This window comes from Peromyscus maniculatus, chromosome 12 (genome assembly GCF_049852395.1).
Source record: "Peromyscus maniculatus bairdii isolate BWxNUB_F1_BW_parent chromosome 12, HU_Pman_BW_mat_3.1, whole genome shotgun sequence".
NCBI classification, from domain to species: Eukaryota; Metazoa; Chordata; class Mammalia; order Rodentia; family Cricetidae; genus Peromyscus; species Peromyscus maniculatus.
The window spans coordinates 40,244,156-40,260,881 of NC_134863.1; the positions used below are offsets into that span (position 1 = coordinate 40,244,156).

Here is a 16,726-nt window from a genome sequence, read left to right on the forward strand (position 1 = left end):
GTCTGGGAAGTCAGGAAGACACTGCCAGCCACCACCATGAGAAGATGTTAAAGATGTTAAGATACTGATAAGCCATGAACCAACTGGCAACTTATAGATTAATAGAAATGGGTTAATTTAAGATGTAAGATCTAGATAGGAAGAAGCCTGAGCCATTAGGCCAAACAGATTAAATAATATAAGCGTCTGTGTGTTTATTTGAGTCTGAGTGGCTGCTGGCCAGGGCAGGACTGGAGATAACTCCAACTACAGTTGGCCCTGACTGGAGAGGGGTTCCTGACTATTTGCTAACCTGTGTTTTTCATATGCTAATCTTAACTACTGCCTCACTAGGTAACAGAGGTATTATAATTAACTCAATTATAATATTATCTCAGTGAAGTTTTTATTTACGTTGGAATATTTCACACATTTAATGTTTATGAATATCTTGTACATTATACAAAAATTTACCAAAACTATATACATAGTATACAAGTACGATACCAAGCGTATCAGCTGGTAGAGAAGATTAGCTAGGTGGCAATCACACCACACTTTTTTCCCTTATGAACTACAGTCTCAAAATCTTGATTACTTAAGGGGGAAAAAGCCCAGTTATATCAACAAACTTCCAAGTACTGACATCACTTTAAGTTGATTATTAAAATGAAAGGAACAGATCAAGCCAGCCAGGCCCTACATTCTCCCCCTGCAGAACAGTTACATGGAACTCTTAACCTGTTAGAAGACTGATGAATAATATGGCAACTGAGCCCAAAGTCTTCCTTAAATCATCTTCATGGCTATCCATCAGCAGCTATGCCAGCCTGGTGTTGCCAGTTGTAACTCCCACCAGACAGGTCACTCCTAGTGATGATAAGATCTCCTTCCCTAAGTAGTCTTGGAGATGCTGGCATCCTTACTCTCCAGGATCCTGTAACTCATCATCCAAAGGCTAATCAGTTATGCTCAAACAGCCATTGTCGAAGACTAGGGGATAATACTGTATCACATTAGTTGTCTTATTTCCAGGTCATGCATGGCTCTTTACAGTTCCACTAAGGATAGTCCTGCTCCCACCTGCTCTCTCAGATCTTGAAGCAGCCTCTAATCATACAGGCCTGCTGAGCTCATGGAAATGCACAGTAACCTTCTAGCCTGGCTGCAACAGTGATGTTCATTAACAAGAAGTGGAACTCATCCATTGCACACAGGTACCCATCATCTTATTGCAGGTAGTAGATCAGTGACTGATGTTTACATCCTAAAGAGTCAATACAGTTCTGGATGTCTTTGGTTGGTGTTGCTGTTCAATGAATAATTTATAAAGAAAAAAATTAATTATTATAATTCTATAAGCTAGGAATTCCAGTATTAAGGTGTTATCATCCAGTTAGAGCCTTTTGGGCACAACTTCCCATGGCAAAAGTTTGAAAGTCAAGAGAGGTCAAGAGAAAGAGAGTGTACTTTCAGAACAAACCAGTTTTCCAGTTTGTTTCCAGTTTCCAGGAACAAACCTGCTTCCATAATGTTGGTAAAGTCCTCAACACTATTACATAATGTTTCTAATACATGAGCTTTAGGGCCACATTCAAACCCATGCCTGGGAAGTAAATGACTGTCTTCACAACAGTGAAATTGTCAAATCTGATGGCAGTGAACGAAGGTAGGATGACGTCAGTCAAGTAAATCTTCAGATAAAAGGAGTAAGTCAAGCAGAGGATTTCTTCTATACGTCGAGAACAGGATTTCACTTGCTGGTTGCCTTTTCTGAAGGGGACTAGAAGCAAGAAAATGAATCAGTGTCTGTTGTTCAAGCCATAATAACCGCTTTTTATTTTAAACACTTAATGGTGTTAGTGGGTTTTGTAGGAAAAATGGGGATGACGAGGTTCAAGCCATCGCTTATATCTGTGATCACAGATCCATGAGACGTTATAAAATGAACAGTGACACAGTCTAAGTCATGTCAGTGCCAACTTCAATCTTCCTTCTAGATGTTCCTGAGTTTTAAAAGTTTTAAAAACAAGCCTAACCCAGTTCTACCGCTTACTTACATTCAGATTTGAGGAACACACAAAACTGTAAAAACTGATGCAGCAAAATGAACCAAACTACATACATTGTGTTTGAAGTACTAGTCATCCAGGGACCTAGAAATATCTGGAACGTATGGACGGCCAGACATCTGGATCCAGATGAAAGCCATGGTCTACTTGCCATATGATCTATTTTTATACAAGTCTGTTCCTTTCTGTGTTGGCACAATCCCACATTTATCAGAAGGACAATCACACTGAGCATACTCTGGTGAGTGTCCAGGTGTACAGTACCACTGGATATGTTCACAAATAAAAGCAGGAGACCAAGAAGAGCCAGTTAAATAGGAAGATCTCATATGTTGAGAAAAGCCTAGTTGTATTTTTTTCTATCATATTATCCTGTAATTCCTCTCGCCTCTCCCTACCCACAAGACTTGTATGATGATATCTAAGCTAGTAAAAAATTCAGTTCCTTTGTTGGTGGTAGTAGAGATGGTTTCGTATTGTATTTTTTGAGACAGCATCTTGCTACACAACTCAGCCTGGCCTCAAGCTCCTGAGCCTCCTATGTCTACCTCATGAATGGTGGGATTTTCGGGTTCAGTTACACAAGTCCCTTTCTTTCTTCTTTCCTTCCTTCCTTTCATATTACCTTTGCATCAGGAATGGTTTGATGAAGAAGATGATGCTTTGTGTCCGTCGTTTCCACTGGAGTTATCACCCTCAATAACGACAGCACACATTTCTATAAGAAAGAGAGAACAAAATAAAATTCTGTTTGTAAGAATTCACATTCTCCCTCTCTCCTCTTTTGTAATCATGAGAGTCACCTTGGTTACTTCTGTTTTCACATCTTATTCCAACAAACAATATTAAAAATGCATTCACTGTAGAAATATGGCATCCAAAGTAGCAATACTATTCTATGATTGATTCAAGGGCTCCAAAGGGGAGAATAAATACAAGTCAACCAATCAGCAATTCTTGGCTCATTACAGTTGTTGGCCAGGTTTCCACCAACTACTAACAAAGAAAATGTCCTGGCCGAGGAAGGGCTGAGAATGGCCATTAGGGGACAAGAATAGAATGTCGTTTGTCAGGGAAACCCTTCTTCTCAGCCTTGCTGAAAACTCTGGACCATCTGAACATAGCCTAGAGTAAGGGCATTTTGAACAATAGAAAACTGACTTAAAAATCAAAGCATATGAACCATAGCATATTAAACAAATAAAAGCTCCAAATATGTTTTCATTACATCAAACTACAGAAGTGTAAGACTCATCCCAAAACCAAAAATAGCACCAAACTCTAGTCCTGCCCTTTCCTTCCTTTTTTTTTTTTATCTTCTCTATGCAAATTCCTGGTTTCTCTGTGGCTAATTCCACTCAGCTAGTCACTGGCGACGTCCCCCAATTCAAGGTTAATTTTATTAACAGTCTTGGAGTGTCACAGTGAAATCAAATATCACACAATAGTATAAAACATTTTCTCTTCATAACCAAGAGGAATAGACCCTGACCTGAAGTGTGCTCCGTTACTTCATCAGAACCACGATGCACTTCTTCCTCTGATGGGGGAACCTGGAAGTATTGGTCTCCTTCATCAGAGAATCTGTTTCTTCTGGTTCCTAATTTGGTTGGAGATCAGGGATAAGAAAGAGTTCAGTAAGTGTTCTTCCCCCAGCTCCTTCTCTGGAGACTGTTCTTTGGCTGTGTCTTCTCACTCCATATGGGAGTGATTTATTGTGACTCTCCATTCTAGGATTGGGGAACTCTTCTTTCTCCTTGCCACCTCAAGTATAAGTTTGGTTCTGATTCAGATGTGAATAGCTGGGGGTTGGGGGTTGAATGAACTATCTTCTATGCTAACTTTATAAGTTCTGAGTGTTCTGTGTGCTTTTCTATAGATGTGGAAGTGGGCAGACTTCCAGGGTAGACACTGTCATTGTTGAACAGCATATGATACTCCATGTCCTATAATTTGAATTTAATCCAACCAGCGGATCATTATCTTAGCCCAGAAGATAAATCTGGAAATAACTTGAACTACTCGAGATGCAACCATCTCTGACTATTCCTAGTCAAAGAGTGGCAAGTATAACAAGCAAGGAGGCCAGCCTGCCTATGAGACTGAATGATCACAAGGTCAATTTGGTGAAATGATCCCATGATGTCACCCTGAAAACCTCATTCTCAATAGTGGTGTAGTGGGTAGCTACCCACTACAAGTGGTTTTTCAATAACCGAAATTCTCTCTTTGCAAGAAACATGTATGGGATGTGAGAGTTATCTGAACCTTCAGGATACCCAGGGCTTTCTTGAGGGCAGGATGGAGTGTGGAAGTTCGTTTAGGTGTACAGTGTTGCTGTAGACATTCGTGGAAAGGGAGATAGCATGCAGTCACACAGACCTGCTTCCTGAGCCTGCTCCGTACTTGAACTCCTTCCTGGATTCATATTTCCTGGAATGTGGAAATAAGATAATTCCTAGTTTGTACAGATTCCTTCTGTGTCAAGTTCTGATCATTAATGTACATTTCAATGCAGAAGTGTAAGGACTGGTGATCACAGCATCTTAAGGCATTGTTTTAAATGATTACTGGACAATACAAGTTTGTTTCACAGAAATTAAGAAAAATGTGTTCGATGTGTCAAGGATTTTAAAAAAATGACTCAAGATTATAGCAATTTTTGAAAGCATCGAACATAGGATGAAGTCTGTGCAACAAACAACAGAGCCTGGGGACAGGAAGGAATTACCTGCAGGAAGTGGGAGGATGGGGAAGTCCATGATCTACAAAGACAACTTTTTAAAGCTTAGATTTATTTCCTTCTAGCTATTTTTCAGTACAAGATAATCAGATCATCTTGTTTATTATTTTAAATAATGTTTTGAATTTTTTTAAAAGGACCTATGTTTTTCAATTAATTAAACCATCTTCTCTACTATTAGTTAAAATAGTAAAAACTTGGGAATATTAACAGTAGGCTACAGTGGTTGTGCTTATGTATAACTTAATGTGCCTCTGACTACTTGCTTGGAACAAATTTTAGGAAGCAGAATAGTAGGTGAAAATGTAAAAAAGAATGTTAATGGATTTTGATAAGTTGTAGAAGGACTTGCAGAAAAATAACATATTTACATCTGCAGCCAGCAGTCTAGGTGAGTGCTTCTCTACATCATTAATACTGAGAGCATGGGACACCCATAAGCAAAGCCAAATTCTCCATATTACCTTCAGAGTCACTGGACTTTCTCATCTGTATATAGAAGCATATTGCTAGCAGCACCATCAGCAGTACAAGTGAAACCCAAATTCCAAGATGCTGTGAAGCTCGACTTGGTGCTAAATAAAACAAAGTAACAAAGGCTGTGAGCTGAAGGAAACTTACCAAGGAAAATAAATGTGAGTAGGTTAGTGCTAGTACAGCAGGTTTTCTATTTTTAAGATTGTTTGTAGCTGCAGAGAGGGAAGAATTAATATGGAGAACATTTCACAGAGTGAAAAAGCCCTCAAAAAACATTTAAAAAGTTAATAGTATAAATAAACTATTGTGGAATATTACTTTAACTGTAAAAAGGTGTATTACATTTGTTTATGCTGCATTTGTTTAAAGATGTAAGGATGTGTGTTTAATTATGTAAAGATGTGTTGCATTTGCTTCACCTTGTCTGCCTAAGGCTCCTGGTTGGTCTAATAAAGAGCTGTATGGCCTATCGCTAGGCAGAGAAAGGATAGGTGGGGCTGGTGGTCAGAGAGGATAAATAGGGGGATACATCCAGGCTCGAGTAGAAGAGAGAGAAGAAGGGAAAAAGAGAATGAGAAGAAAAAAGGACATGCCAGGGGCCAGAACCCTGGCAGCCGCCAGACAGACAGACATAGCGACAGCAGGAAAGTAAGATATTCAGAAAAAAAGAAGGTAAAAAGCCCCAAGGCAAAATGTAGATAGAGAGAAACAGGTTAAGTTAAAAGAGCTAGCCAGAAACAAGCCTAAGCTAGGCTGAGCATTCATAACTAATAAGAAGTCTCCGTGTCATAATTTGGGAACTGGTTGGTGGCCCCAAAGAAAAAGTCTGGTACAATAAACCATTAGTATAAACATGTCTGTTCTCAGTCTCTCTATTACAAGAAACTTATGGTCACTATAATGTCAACCAGTTTGGGTCTAGGTAAAGGTGAAAATTAGGAGAGAAAAGAGTCTGGAAAGTCAAAGACCAAGGACTCAACACTGTATTTAATTTTCTATTATTTTAGATTACATCAGGATATTAACATATTTTTAACAAAGGATTGATTAAGAATGGAAAACTGCATTAGTCTGTAGTTCTCCTCAGACCCCAGGCAAGAAAACTTTCCACACTGGTCTGGAGAAGACAATTCTAAGGGAACAGAGATAGGATGTTCCTGGTGATGAAATAAAGGCCTGGTTTATGAAGAGCACAATCATAGTTTGTGCTCTTCAGGAATACCAGAAGGAACCTGGACTTCCTACATGCTGGCCTAGACTAGGATTATTGTAATTACTATAAAGGAATTTTATAACTCGATTGGTAAAGGGAAAAACTTGGGCGTTTGTATTACTAAAGTCAGACGCAACTGATCTTACAATTCATATCTTACCAAATTGTAGGAGGCATTTGAGCACAAAGGTAGATGTAGGGTGGAAACAATGTTTATTAATTGTTCTTTAAAATGATTATCTCTATTTGTATGTCACACAGTAATTGTTCTGAAGATACTGTTATTACTCAATACAGTCTGCATTCTAACAAAGAAAATATTGCCAGGTGGTGATGGTGCACACCTTTAATCCCAGCACTTGGGAGGCAGAGGCAGGCAGATCTTTGTGAGTTTGAGGCCAGCCTGGTCTACAGAGTGAGATCCAGGAAAGGCGCAAAGCTACACAGAGAAAACCTGTCTTGGAAGGAAAAAAAAAGAAAGAAAGAAAGAAAATATTAATCTCTCTAGTTAGTTGCTAATTCTGAATATCTGCCTCTTGTGAAGAAGAAGAGGTTAGGTAGAGAGGGCAAGCTCACTTTCTAACGTGTATCCAGATGTATGTATTCCCTTCTGAAAATAACCCTGCATAGTACAACTACTTCACATTTTGTCTGTGAGCCTCAGTCCCTGGCAGAGTGAAGAGATAGCCACAAGGTCAAATATCAACTCAGAAAGACAGTTTAGAAAAGATTGCTTAGATCCATTCGGTTCAATGAAGTTTTCATTGGGAAGATCTCAACACTAGGAATACCAAGCGGACTTCTTGTGTGTATGCTGTGGCATCTCTTAGCAAGACAGCAAATGGAAAACTGTAATTAAGAATAGAAAGCCATGTGTGGTGGTATGAATGAGAATGGCCTCCATAGGCTCATCTGTTTGAATGCTTGGTCCCAGTTAGTGGAACTGTTTGGGAAGGATTAGGAAGTATGGCCTTGTTAGAAGAGGTGGGTCACTGGCAGTGGGCTTTGAGGTAATTACCTCTCTCTGCCTGTCTTAGAGTTTTATTGCTGTAAAGAGATACCACAACCACAGCAACTCTTATAAAGGAAAACATTTAATTGAGGATGTCTTGCAATTTCAGAGGTTCAGTCCATTATTGTCATGGCAGGGAGTATGGCAGCATGCAGGCAGATATAGAGCTGGAGAAGGAGCTGAGAGTTCTAAATCTAATTTGGCAGGCAGCTAGAGGTGAATTGGCTTGAACATCTGAGACCTCAAAGCCTGCCCCCACAGTGACACACTTCCTCCAGCAAGGCCATATCTAGTCCAACAAGGGAACACCTACTAATAGTGCCCTTCCCTATGGGCCAGGCATTCAAACATGTGAGTGTGGTCATATATTGTGTACCCCAATAAAGCTTACCTGGGGATCAGAGGAGAGAGCCAGCCACTAAATTAGACAGAGAGGTCAGGCAGTGGTGGCACACACCTTTAATCCTATCACTCGGGAGGCAGAGATCTGTCTGGATCTCTGTGAGTTCAAGGCCACACTGGGCTACATGAGAGGAATAGAACCGGGTAGTGGTGACACACGCCTTTAATCCCAGGAAGTCATATGACAGGACACAGGAAGGTATATAAGGTATGAGGAAACAGTAACTCACTCTTTTGAGGCTGAGGATTTTGTAAGGTAAGCTAGTGGCTGGCTTGTTCCACTTCTCTGATCTTTCAGCTTTCACCCCAATATCTGGCTCTGGGTTTGTTTGTTTGTTTTATTTTATTTTATTTTATTTTATTTTATTTTTACTATAAGGCCTTTTAAGATTCGTGTTAAACATGAGTCTATGGGGGCCATACCTATTCAAACCACCACATTGCCTCATGCTTGTGGATCGGGATGTAAGCTCTCAGCTACTGCTCAGTGTCATGCCCGCTGATCTGCTGCCAGGCTTGCTGCCATGATGGTCATGGGCTTACCCTCCGAAACTGTAAGCCCCTTAATACATTATTTCTTTTCTATGCTGCCTTGGTCGTGGTGTCTTAGTACAACAACAGAAAAGTAACTGGCACAGAATTTGGTACTAAGGAGTGGGCCTCTTGCCGGGACCAGCTTGACCATGCTGTTTCTTCAAGGAATGGAGATGACTTTGGAACTTTGGACTAGGAAAGTGGTTGAACATTGTAAGTAGGGCTTAGTGGGCTGTCATAGTAGGAGCTTGGAAAATAAGACCCCCACCCAGAATCCTGCAACTTCGGAAAAAAAAATGAGCCTGTTCCTGAAAAACAACGATAAATGAAAGTTTAGGCAAATGTCATCTAAGGAGGGGGCCAGGTTTCATCCCAAGCAGGCAGCAGAACTTGGCAGCAGTGGCCACAGGGTTCTGGCTTTATAGTCAGGAAGGATACAGGAGTAAGAGGTTGTGGAATTTTTCTCCACGGATAAGGAGAACTACTGACTCACCCTACTAGAGAACTCGAAGACTGTAAGAAGTCCAGGTAGTCTCTCCTCCCCCTAAACTTCCACACTCTCACTATCTCAGCACCTCTCCACACTGTCCCCAGTCCCATGCCCTCCTACTTGTTGTGCCCCAGCCTCCATCAGGGCCTGAGATTCCTTGTTCTACCAGAGAACAAGCAGACTGGGAGAAATCCAGGCAAACTGCCAGCCCAGCAAACTCCCCCACACTTGCACCATCTCAGCTTCCCCGAACCCCATCACCAATTCTGCACCCTTCTAGTTGCAAATAGTACACACAAACAACACCAAAAATTCTACCAAGGAATTCCTACCGCTGATAAACACCTTCAGGAAAGTGACTAGATACAAGATTAACTTAAAAAAAAAATCAGTAGCCCTCCTATATACAAAGGACAAATGAGCTGAGAAAGAAATCAGGGAAACATCACCCTTCACAATAGCCACAAATAGTATCAAACATCCTAGGGTAACTCTAGCCAAGCAAGTGAAATACCTGTATAACAAGAACTTCAAGTCTTTGAAGAAAGAAATTGAAGAAGATACCCAAAGATGGAAAGATATCCCATGCTCATGGATCATTAGAATTTCCAACACAAATCTTTACAGACCTTGAAAGAACAATATTAAACTTCATATGGAATACCAAAACACCCAGGATAGCTGAAACAATCAAGTACAACAAAAGAACATCCAGAGGTATCACCATCCCTGATTTCAAGCTCTACTACAGAGGTATAGTAATAAAAACCTCATGGTATTGGCATAAAAAGAGACAGGTTGATCAATGGAATCAAATCAAAGACCCAGACATAAACCCATACACCTGTGGACATCTGGTTTTTTTTTTTTTTTTTTTTTTTTTTAAGAAGCCAGAGTTATACAAGGGGAAAAAAGAAAGCATCTTCAACAAATGGTGCTGGCATAACTGGATGTTGGCATGTAGAAGAATGCAAATAGATCCATATTTATCACCCTGCACAAAACTCAAGTCCAAGTGGATCAAAGACCTCAACATAAATCCAGTTACACTGAATCTAGTAAAAGAGAAAGTGGGAAATATCCTTGAACACATTGGCACAGGAGACCACTTCCTGGATAGAACACCAGTAGCACAGACACTGAGATCAACAATTAATAAACAGGACACCCTGAAACTGAGAAGCTTCTGTAAGGCAAAGGACGCTTGTTGTAGAATATTATTTTAAGGTGTGTTACTTTTGTTTATATCACATTTGTTTAACTCCGCAGCTGTGTTACTTTGTTTAAAACATCTGATTGTCTGATAAAGAGCTGAATAGTCAATGGTGAGGCAGGAGAGAGAAGTAAGTGGGGCTGGCAGGCAGAGAGGACAAATAGAAGAAGAAAGAAGGAAGAGGACTCCAGGGGCCAGCCACCCAGCTACACACCAACAATGGAGAAAGAAAGAAAGGTATACAAAAATAGAGAATGGGAACAGCGCAGAGGCAAAAGATAGATGGGATAATTTTAAGTTAAGAAAAGCTGCCTAACAAGCCAAGCTAAGGCCGGGCATTCATAATTAAGAATAAGCTTCTATGTGTGATTTATTTGGGAGTTGGGTGGTTGGCTCCCCAAAAGAGCAAAAACAAAAAACAAAAGACAGTGGCAATAGGAAAAATGGCAGCCTATAAAATGGGAAAAGATCTCCACCAACTGCACATCTGACAGAGGGCTGATCTTCCAAATATATAAAGAGCTCAAGAAACTAGACATTAAAAAAATCCAATTAAAAAATGAGGTACAGATCTAAACAGAATTTTCAACAAAACAATCTCAAATGGCTGAGATATACTTGAAGAATTGTTCATCATCCTTAACCATCAGGGAAATGGAAGCCAATTGACTCTGAGATTCCATCTTACTCCAGTCAGAATGGCTAAGACCAAAAACACTAGTGGAAGCTCATGCATGTGAGGATGTGGAGCAAGGGGAACTGCAAATGAAGGCTTTTCTCTGTTCCACCTTGTCCTGCAGCTATTTCCAAGTAATCACTCAGAGGTTTATATTAACTATAAATGTTTGGCTGATGAATCAGGCTTGTTACTAACTAGCTCTTACTTAAATTAACCCATTTCTATTCATCTATATTTTGCCATGTGTCTCACGGCTTTACTTGTGTTCTAATACATCTTATTTCTCTGGCGGCTGGCTGGCAGCTGCCCTGACTCTGTCCTTCAGTTTGATAGTACCGCCCGACCTTATTCTACCTCACCATTGACCAAACAGCTCTATTTATCAACCAATGAGAGCAACACATATGTACAGTGCACAGAAAGGCCATCCCACAGCAGGGAACACTCCCCCATTGTGGTGGGAGCACAAACTTGTACAGCCCCATTGGAAATAAATATGACGATTTCTCAGAAAACTGGAAATCAATCTACCTTAAGACCCAGCTATTATCACTCCTGGGCATATACTCAAAAGATATTCCATCCTACCACAAAGATAATTGCTCAACTTTGTTCATAGCAGTTTTATTCATAATAGCTAGAAACTGGAAACAATCTAGATGTCCCTCAAGAAAGAATGGATAAAGGAAATCCATTTACACAATGGATTATTACTCAGCTTAAAAAAATAACATCATGAAATCTAAAAAAAAATTATGAAATCTTCAGGCAAATTAATGAACTAGAAAAATCATATTGAGTGAGGTAACCCAGACCCAGAAAGACAAACATGTCATGTACTCATTTATAAGTGGATATTAACTATACAATAAAGGATAATCATGCTACAATCCACAGACCCAGAAAGGCTAAGTAACAAAGAGAACTCAAAAGGCAGTTGCGTGAACCTCCCTCCCTGGGAAGGGGATATAGAACACATATTGTGGGTGGATTTGGGGCAGGTGAGATGGGAATAGGAGGGATCATGTGGAGGGGGTGATGGAGAGAGGAAGAGTACTGGAGAGACAACTGGAATTGGTGGGGGGCGGGGCAATCCAAGGGCAAGGTAGAAACCTCGTGCAGTGAAAATTCCTAAGAATCTATTAGGGTGACCGAAGTTAAGACTCCTAGTAATGGGGGTTATGGAGTCTGAACTGGCCATCTCATAAGCAGGCAAGGCCTCAAATGGAGGGGTTGGGACTCCAACCCAGTCACAAAACCTTCAACCTACTATTTGTCCTGCTAGCAAGATGTGCTGGGCTAAGGTGGTACAGAAATCGTGGGAGTGACCAGCCAATGACTGGTCCTGCTTGAGACCTGTGCCATAAGAGGACGCCCACCACTGACACTGCAGGGAGGATCAGAAACTGGAGGCTGGACAGCCCAGAGACCTGGGGTAGAACTAAACAAACCCAAGGGGCGGGGGGAAGTAAATGAAATGATTCCTGATGGTATTCTGCTACACTTGTAGACAGGAACCTGGCATAATCCCCATCAGAGAGGCTCCATCAGCAATTGATGGAAACAGATGCAGAGACCTACAACCAAACATTAGGCAGAACTCAGTGAATCTTTCAGAAGAGGGGAAGAAAAGATTGTAGGAGCCAGAGCAGTCAAGGACACTCCATGGAAACCCACAGAATTAACAAAACTGGACTCATAGGAGCTCACAGGGAATGATCCAACCCCCAGGGAGCCTGCATGGGACTGACCTAGGCCCTCTGCATATGCAATAGTTGTATAACTTGATGGTTTTGTGGGCCCCTAACAAAGGGAGCAGGGACTGTTTCCAATGCTTTTACCTGCTTTGGGGACCCTTTTCCTCCTACTGGACTGCCTCGTCCAGCCTTAATATGAGGGGAGGTGCCTAATCTTACTGCAAATTGATATGCAATATTTCTGGAAGGCCTGTTCTTTTCTGAAGGGAAATGGAGGAGGAAAGGAAGAGATGAGGGACTAGAAGGAGAGGAGGTAGGGGAAACTGTGGTCAGGATGTAATATATGAGAGAATTAATAAAAAAAAACTTTAAAAAGGAGAACTGCTGAAACCAAACATATAGCAGGGAACTCCCTGGATTGTGGCCTGGAAAGGCCATTGGGCGAAGCTCCAAAGGTGAAGCCTGGATTGTGTTAGAGACCCCAAGATGCTGGAAATGAAAGAGCCAAGGATTGCTACACACAGAGAGGAACCATCTCAAAGGAATGAAGTGTTTTGTGGTCAGCAAAGCTGGAAAGGCAAAGCCATCTAAGCCCTTGACATCAGACATGGGGGTAAAGGATTTGGTGTTTGACCTGTTAGGTTTCAGTCTTGACTTTATGGTGGATAATAGTTAAGAGATCATCTTGAGTCTTAAAAGAGGCTGGACTTTTCAATAGTCTTGAAACTGAAAGACTATGAGGACTTTTGAAGTTAGAGTGAATGCACTGCAATATGACCAAAAGCCCATGGAGGGAGGGAGTACAATACAGTGGTTTGAATGAGAATGCCCGCCCCCTCATGGGCTCATATATTTGAATACGTTATCCTTGAAGGAACTATTTGAGAAGGATTAGGAGGTGTGGCTTTGTTGAAGGAGGTATGTCTCTGGGGGTAGGCTTTGAAGTTTCAAAAGCTCATGCCATTCCCAGTTAGCTAAGTTCTCTCTCTCTCTCTCTCTCTCTCTCTCTCTCTCTCTCTCTCTCTCTCTCTCTCTCTCTCTTTGCTTCTTGCTTATGGATCAGATGTAAGCTCTCAACTACTGCTCCAGCACCACGCTAGCCTGCCTATTGCTATGCTCCTTGCCATAATGGCCATAGGCTCTAACCCTCTGGAACTGTGAGCCCAGATTAAATGCTTTCTTTCATGAGTTGCCGTGGTCATGGTGTTTTGTCATGGGAATAGAAAAGGAACTAAGAAACCAAAACTCAGTAAAGAATTCATGCCTGGTACCATGACTGCTCATTCTGGTCTCTTCCCTGCTGGGATACTCCTGCTACAAGCCTCTTCTTGGAGAATGTGAGAAGACTTTTTACCTGTCTTCACACAGGACAGGGTGTATTTGAAGATACAAGGTTCTGAAAAAAAAAAAAAAACCTTTTCCAGAGCTGGAATTGCCCTGATGCTTCACTGTAGGTAAACTGAAAACTAAATCTCTGCTTAAGGAGATGGGGCATATGTAGTCTTCAGGCAGATGCTTCCTGATTTGTTTTTCTATACTCCAAAATGAATCCAATATGAGGCAACAGTTTTAAAAATAGAATTTTGGCATCACTGCGTTTTACATAAAACCAACACTCTTATTGGGGAGAAAAGTAGGAACTTTATATGCATCTATATTTTTCATTCTATATCATCAAAAGGAGTTTCATCAGTCAGCATGAAGCTTTCTTTGGAAACCACATAACACACAGACAATTAAAAGTTCATGAAACACATAATAATTTTCACAATCTCAAATATCCTTATTAAGGGATAAAAGAGAGCTATTAGGGTTTCCTCTATGCTAGGGTGATAGAATAAGGGTGGGGAGGCCAGCCACCTCACCAGAAAGCCAACTTTATGGCACACATTCCCCGACTCACTTGTCTGTGGATTAGGAACATTCCTTATAAACAAAAAATTTTGGCAACTGAATGTAGTGAAAAGTGAACAGAACCAGATAATTTCTTGGGGCTTCTAATGCCATTTGTTTCCACTAGATTGACGGACATCACCATGTTTCCCAGCATCCAGCAATACCCAATTCTAACTTCCCCTGTTCCTACTGCCTCAGCTCCTAAACCAAGCCCCTAAGGTGTATGTTACACACGGCAGCGAAGAGGAGTTGGAGGTATTTACCTTGGAGCCACCAAAATGCACACATCTCCCTTCATTTCAAAACAGAAAGAATGAAAACGCAAACTTCTGAGAGTAACTTTGATCAAAAGACGGCATGTCACCTACCCTCACGAGCAATACCCTCATGGGAATCTCCACCAATGACATTTTGAAAAAAAAAAAAAACCAAACCTTTGTTGCAACACCCAAAACCCATTAGCCTGCCCTATTTGCTGCTTACCTACTTGCACCCTGTGGACGGTGAGGAATGTATACTTAGGTGAAGAAACGTTACACAAGTATTCCCCACTGTCTGAAGGATGAAGATGTTTCAATGTCATGAGTAAGTCATGGTGATCTCTCAGCTCTTTATTCCGTGTGAAGTGAAGGTCATTAGCAGTTCTGTCCTGTGAAGAATTCAGATGCCAATCCAAGACATTTTCTACTTTAGACCAATTAACACGGAAGTCTTGATTTTGTAGAGAGAAATTGCTGCCGACAGTGCACCCGAGTGAGATGGATTCACTTTGATTCATCCAGTGACTACCTAACAACAAAAACAAAAAGGAAACTAGTGAAGACCAAACTGTCGGAAGAATTTTCTGAATTACACTTAAGATTGGGAAGGAAAACAAACTGCAGTATTTATGTCTGTGGGGAAAACTTTCTGATATTTGTGTTGTAGAGTTTCATATGAGAAAAGCTGTCCTGTTTCTGTTTTAAATTTTTCCTCTAAGGTTATATTAGACCTTCATGTTGTGATGGAATGGGGTCTTCCAGGGAGGAAACTCCTGGATTTTACCTCCTCCAACCTGAAGAATTACTCTGGAACACTGCACCTGCTGCTGAGTCTGGCCACCTGAGTTCAATTTCCAGGATCTCCATAGTGGAAAGAGAGAACACACTCCCCCAAATTATTCTCTGACTTCCACATGCACAACATAGCATTATGTTTCCCCCAATAAATAAAATAAAAGTATTTTTAAAGATCAATGCTTAAAATCCAGCAATAATAATAGTAAAACTTAATAAATCTTTTAACTGGAGAGAATCAGGGGTTATGATCTGCTAAAGGACACACATTCCTGTGCATGTGGGAAATCCTGTTTGGAGGAGAAACCATACATAGATAGATAAACAGACATTCATGGACAGATCTCCAGTGTTTTCACTCAATTTTCACCTAGTAAAGTAGGTACTTCTATTTTATGAATAGGGAACGATGCTCAGAATCAATGCAACCAAATTATTCCTTCTGCAGTTGGGTTTTCTTTCTTGATTCTTTGTTGATCTATCCCAGCCTCTGGCAGAGCACCTCTACACAGAAAGTCCAATGGAACCTACCTGCCAATGTCCACTCTCCTCTCCATGTTTCATTGAGAAGTGAATTTTCAATAACACACTCACAAGGTGAATTTAATCCTGTAACATTCAGTGTACTTTTAACATAAAAAGGACCCGGAGACTCAGTTACTTCTGTACTGCTTCCAGAGACAATTGCATTGTCCGTTTTCCATGTGATACGTGGATAAGGATAAACACTCAGGATACTGCAAACCAGGAAGCTCTCTGTATTTTTTTCATATTTCATTAAAGGTGTGTGGAAAGCTGCATGAAACAAAGAGTGAGTTACAAAGAATTGTAGCCATTAGTTTCTTTATCACTACCTATGCAATAAAGGCAAAATTTTATGAACAAGATCTCTCAGTTCCTTAAAGAAAAATTCAACCCAAACAAAACAGCGTCAAAATCTGTAGAGTTCACGCAGCACTCTGTGGACTCCTTAGCTACTGACTCAGCCTATTTGAATATTTTTTTAACATACAATTCTGAGTCAATATATAAAGCAGTTAAATCAGTCAGAGGAAGAAAGAGTAAAAATTAAATTTTAAAAATATATTAGAAGATATCCCCCCTGAAGCATGCAATACTGTACAGCACTCTATTATACCCTAGCTGTGCACACTCTTACATGCACTCATACTCACTTGCCAGTGCATCTCAGAGAAATGTGAATTTTCTTCCAGCCCCCTATCCCACAGCAAATATTATGATAGAATAAGTCATATGATGTCTA

General features: G+C 40.7%; 1 protein-coding gene across 7 annotated transcripts in view; it reads right to left on the minus strand.

Moving 5' to 3' along the window:
* Positions 1–366: 366 nt before the first annotated feature.
* The window catches only part of Hhla2 (HHLA2 member of B7 family), a 98,619-nt gene continuing 82,259 nt past the window's right edge, over positions 367–16,726 (minus strand). For 5 of the 7 annotated variants that reach the window (XM_076548955.1, XM_076548956.1, XM_076548954.1 and 2 more), the window contains 7 exons: positions 15,994–16,257; positions 14,891–15,196; positions 5,259–5,369; positions 4,434–4,484; positions 3,544–3,651; positions 2,677–2,769; positions 367–1,762 (listed from right to left, as the gene is read on the minus strand). In XM_076548955.1, the coding sequence (XP_076405070.1) occupies positions 2,684–2,769; positions 3,544–3,651; positions 4,434–4,484; positions 5,259–5,369; positions 14,891–15,196; positions 15,994–16,257 (926 nt within the window). In that variant the 3' untranslated portion in view covers positions 367–1,762; positions 2,677–2,683. Of the gene's footprint in view, positions 1,763–2,676; positions 2,770–3,543; positions 3,652–4,433; positions 4,485–5,258; positions 5,370–14,890; positions 15,197–15,989; positions 16,258–16,726 lie in introns of all 7 variants that reach the window. The other 2 variants (XM_076548953.1, XM_076548952.1) reach the window with 1 other exon arrangement.